General features: G+C 49.1%; 1 protein-coding gene across 1 annotated transcript in view; it reads right to left on the bottom strand.

The window, feature by feature from the left end:
* Window positions 1-1,140, bottom strand: part of LOC139026281 (uncharacterized) — a 4,519-nt gene extending 3,379 nt beyond the window's left edge. Inside the window, exons 1-2 of the mRNA XM_070441575.1 lie at window positions 1,074-1,140; window positions 34-498 (exon numbers count right to left, since the gene is read on the bottom strand). Of these exons, the coding sequence (XP_070297676.1) occupies window positions 34-498; window positions 1,074-1,140 (532 nt within the window). The remainder of the gene's footprint in view (window positions 1-33; window positions 499-1,073) is intronic.
* Window positions 1,141-4,084: the final 2,944 nt, after the last annotated feature.

The raw sequence follows: 4,084 nt of genomic DNA, 5'->3' as shown, positions 1-4,084 counted from the left end.
GGAGTGGGTCTGTGGAGGGCATGGGCCACGCACTGGGAGCCAGGAGTGGGTCTGGGAGGGCATGGGCCACCCACTGGGGAGCAGGAGTGGATCTGGGGTTAGGGGCATGGGCCACCCACTGGGGAGCCGGAGGGGGATCTGGGAGGGCAATGGGCCCACCACTGGGGAGGCCAGGAGTGGGTCTGGGAGGCATGGGCCCACCCACTGGGGAGCCAGGAGTGGGTTGGGAGGGCATGGGCCCACCCACTGGGGAGCCAGGAGTGGATCTGGGAGGGCATGGCCACCACTGGGGAGCCAGGAAGTGGATCTGGAGGGCATGGCCCACCCACTGGGGAGCCAGAGTGGTTCTGTGGAGGGCATGGGCCCACCCACTGGGGAGCCAAGAGTGGGTCTGGGAGGGCATGGGCGCCACCACTGGGGAGCCAGAGAGTGGGTCTGGAGGGGCATGGGCACCCACTGGGGAGCCAAGAGTGGGTCTGGGAGGGCATGGGCCACCCACTGGGGAGCACAGAGGTGGGTCTGCAAATCGGGAACGTTTACATACACTTAGCGTTTTGGATGTGAAAGTCAATCTAAACTCGTTTCTCAAACCAGTACACAGATTTCTATTAACAAACTATAGTTTTTGGTAAAGTCGGTGTATATAGTTTATATAGAGATGTAGACATGTACTTTGTGCATGACACAAGTTTAGTTTTGTCCAACCAATTGTTTACCTACAGATTATTTATCACTTTATTGCAAATTCCAGTGGAGGGTCAGAGTTTAACATACACTGTAGTTGCTGACATGTTGCCCTTAAACAGCTTGGAAATACCAGAGAAAAATGTCATGCTTTAAAAAGCTTCTATAAATTATGTCAATTAGCCTGAGGTCAATTTGGAGGTAGATTGCGTACCTGTGGATGTATTAAAAGGCCTACCTTTCCAAACCGTGCCCTCTCTGCTGTGACATCATGGAGAAAATCAAAAAAAGAAATCAGCCTAAACCTCAGGAAAATAAATAAATTGGAGACCTCCACAATTCTGGAAATGGCTTCCCAAGGACGAACCAAACGCACCACTCGAACGTACCACGGGTCAGCGGGACAAACAGAAGAAGGACCAAGGGAGAAACACCAGGGGACCACGCAGCCGGCATAGTGGCCCCGCAGGAACGAAAACGCCTGGGGCCCCGCGAAAAGTGCCAGGTAAGGGCAATCCCAGGGTAAAAAAACAGGGCAAAGACCCGGGGAAGATGCGGGGTGAAGCCCACGGGACAACAAGTAGCGCCAAGCCACAGTCCCACAAAAGGACCGAGGCCAAAGCGACAGAGAACCCGGAAAGGGCAGCCCGCGAACAGACGACGCAAGCAAGGAAGAAGCCACGGCCGCCCAAACCGCCAGAAAAAGTCAGACGACGGGGGGGGCGAGAACTCGCACAGGGGGAACAAAAAAGGGGAGGTCGTTACTGTGGCGCGGAGAATAAGGCGGAAGAAAGAAAGGCCTGCGGGGCGGAGAACAAATAAAGAGAACGTGACAACAAAAAATAGGAGAACTGGGACCAGTTTAATGACAGCGTGATGGGGGGAGGGGAAAAAAAAGGAGGGAAGCGGGCAGAGCCGAAGAAAAGGAACACCAGCCCAAACCGGGAGGAAGCACCGGTCGATACGGGGCCAGCAGCGGGGGGGGCGAGTGCTTGCCGGCAGGAGCGACGGGCACGGCACAAAAAGTAGGGAGCGAAAAAGAGCGGGAGAAGAGAGGGACCACAACAGCAAGACAGGCAGGGAGGGGAAAGCGGGGGCGCAAAGGGGGCGGGCCAAAGGGACAAAAGGGCGAAGGACAACAAGGCAAGGGAGAGGGCGCCAGCACAAGCCTGATCCGCAATGGCCGGGGAACAAGGGGGGGCAGAACGAAAAAAAAGCGGGGGCAGGCAAAGAGGCCGACAAAACCGGACGCAGGGGGACCACTCAGCGCGGGCAGGAGGAAGGGCCCAAAAGGGGCACCCAAACGGAGCGGACGAGGGAAGCGACCCGAAACGGGGGGATCCCAAGGGAAACAATGGAAAGGCAAGGCGACCAAAATACGAAAGGGAGTGGAGGAAACGGCGGACCCAGGGGAAGGGGAGGAAAGAAAGCGCGACGAGGCGGACAGGGCACGGGCGAAAAGGACGAGCGGGCGCTGAAAACAGGGATGTCCTAACGGTACACCGAAACATGCGGTAAGGGGGACGAGGAGGAAATGGGCACGAAGGTGGGAAAAAATCGAAGCAGTCATATTAAGACTCAAAGTTTTGGTTAAGACTCGGGAATTACTTCATTTTTTGCAACTGCAAATACTCTAATACTTCATGTTTGAAAACTCATTTCGAATCTCTTAGAATCATTTTGAAACTCAGCGGTGTGTGTGTGAATCGTCTTTAAATACGGTTTGAAACTCATCAATCTCTTGAATACTTCATTTTTTTTTAAACTCACCGACGTGGCAATACATATCTCTTGGAAGACTAATCGAGTACCACGAGTATGAACTCATAATACAGATGCGAATATCATGGTTGTAAAACTCATTTTGATATCTCTAGATAAACCAGGTTTAAAAGGACTACATTCTTAGAGGCTGCGGGAAAGAGTACTCGAGGTTTGAAACTCATTTTCAATCTCGTAATACTGGTCGAAAATATCAATAGGATGACACACTAATTACTAATCTCATGACTTAACGTTCCCAACTGCAAGAAACAAGCAGTGAACCACAAATTTATTCTACAAGGTTTTCCATGTTCTTTTATTCAAAGCGCTAGTTCCACATTCACTGATGATGTGTCCAATCATTAAAAACCGAGTTGTCCAATGTCACTACTTTGTTTCCATACATTTAAAAACCTATTGTCCAATCCACTTATCTTGTTTCCTTATCCATGTAAAAAACTATTCAATCCACTTATTATCTTTTCCATATGTCATAAAAACCTAGTTCCAATCACTATATTTTCCATACAGTTTAAAAACCTATTTCCAATCACTGATTATGGTTCCATACATTTAAAAAAAAACACAAACTTTATTCCAAAACACCTTTTCTCACTTTTTCTGTAGTCTCTTGTCTTCCACTTAGATTCTTCATTCATTAATACTTCTTTCCTCTCTTGGAAGAGGAGGAGAGAGGACAGAGAGAGAACTGAGAAGTCTGGAAGAGGAGGAGAAAGGATGGAGAGAGAACTGAGAAGTCTGGAAGAGGAGAATGAGGGAACTGAGAAGTCTGGAAGAGGAGGAGAGAGGAGAATGAGGGAACTGAGAAGTCTAGAAGAGGAGGAAAGAGGAGAAAGTGAGATGAAAGAGATCTAGGAGAGAGAAAGTGAAGGATGAGGAGGAGGCGTTAAAAGGAAAATATAACAAGCAGTCCCACCCAGCTGCCCAGGCACATCCTAATTAAAGTTGTTGTAAAAATCTATCCACTGGGAAAGCACATATACACTTCAGACACTTCATTTTGACTAATGTTCTCTCACTCCTCTACATCCAGCTCTGGCTCTTTCTACCGGTCACACTTTACATCACTCTCTAGTTGCTCCTCTCTGGCTCTTTCTACCGGTCACACTTTACATCACTCTCTAGTTGCTCCTCTCTGCCTCTTTCTACCGGTCACACTTTACATCACTCTCTAGTTGCTCCTCTCTGGCTCGAGGGACCAGGAGAAGTTGTTGTAAGCTGATTTCTAATAGACTACAGAGTAATAGATCACAGTCTGTCTGTAGTGTTCAGTGTGTGCTTTTCTGAAGCAGTAGCTTCTCAGAGGAAGTTAGCGGACGCTGCAAGGAGACGGTACTAATGCAATTTACTGCCGTTTCAGAATCAGTAGATTCAGCTCTTAAGTTCATCTGTTAGCAGCAGTGTGTGTGTGTGTGTCTCTCTTCTCTCTCTCCTTTCTCTCTTCTCATCTCTCATGGGTAAACACTGATAAAATGAACAAGGGAGGGARGGAGGGRTAGAAAAGGATAAACTAACTCTCTCAGAGGGTATCTGAAAGGCTCAGACGACAGATCCCATAATTATGTGTTTCCCACAGGACTCAAACACAAAACCCCCAACAAGCGCAACGACCCCA

Source organism: Salvelinus sp. IW2-2015, unplaced genomic scaffold, assembly GCF_002910315.2.
Source record: "Salvelinus sp. IW2-2015 unplaced genomic scaffold, ASM291031v2 Un_scaffold4294, whole genome shotgun sequence".
Lineage (NCBI taxonomy): Eukaryota > Metazoa > Chordata > Actinopteri > Salmoniformes > Salmonidae > Salvelinus > Salvelinus sp. IW2-2015.
Note: the sequence above shows the minus strand (reverse complement) of the source record. Positions and strands in the feature narration are given on the sequence as shown.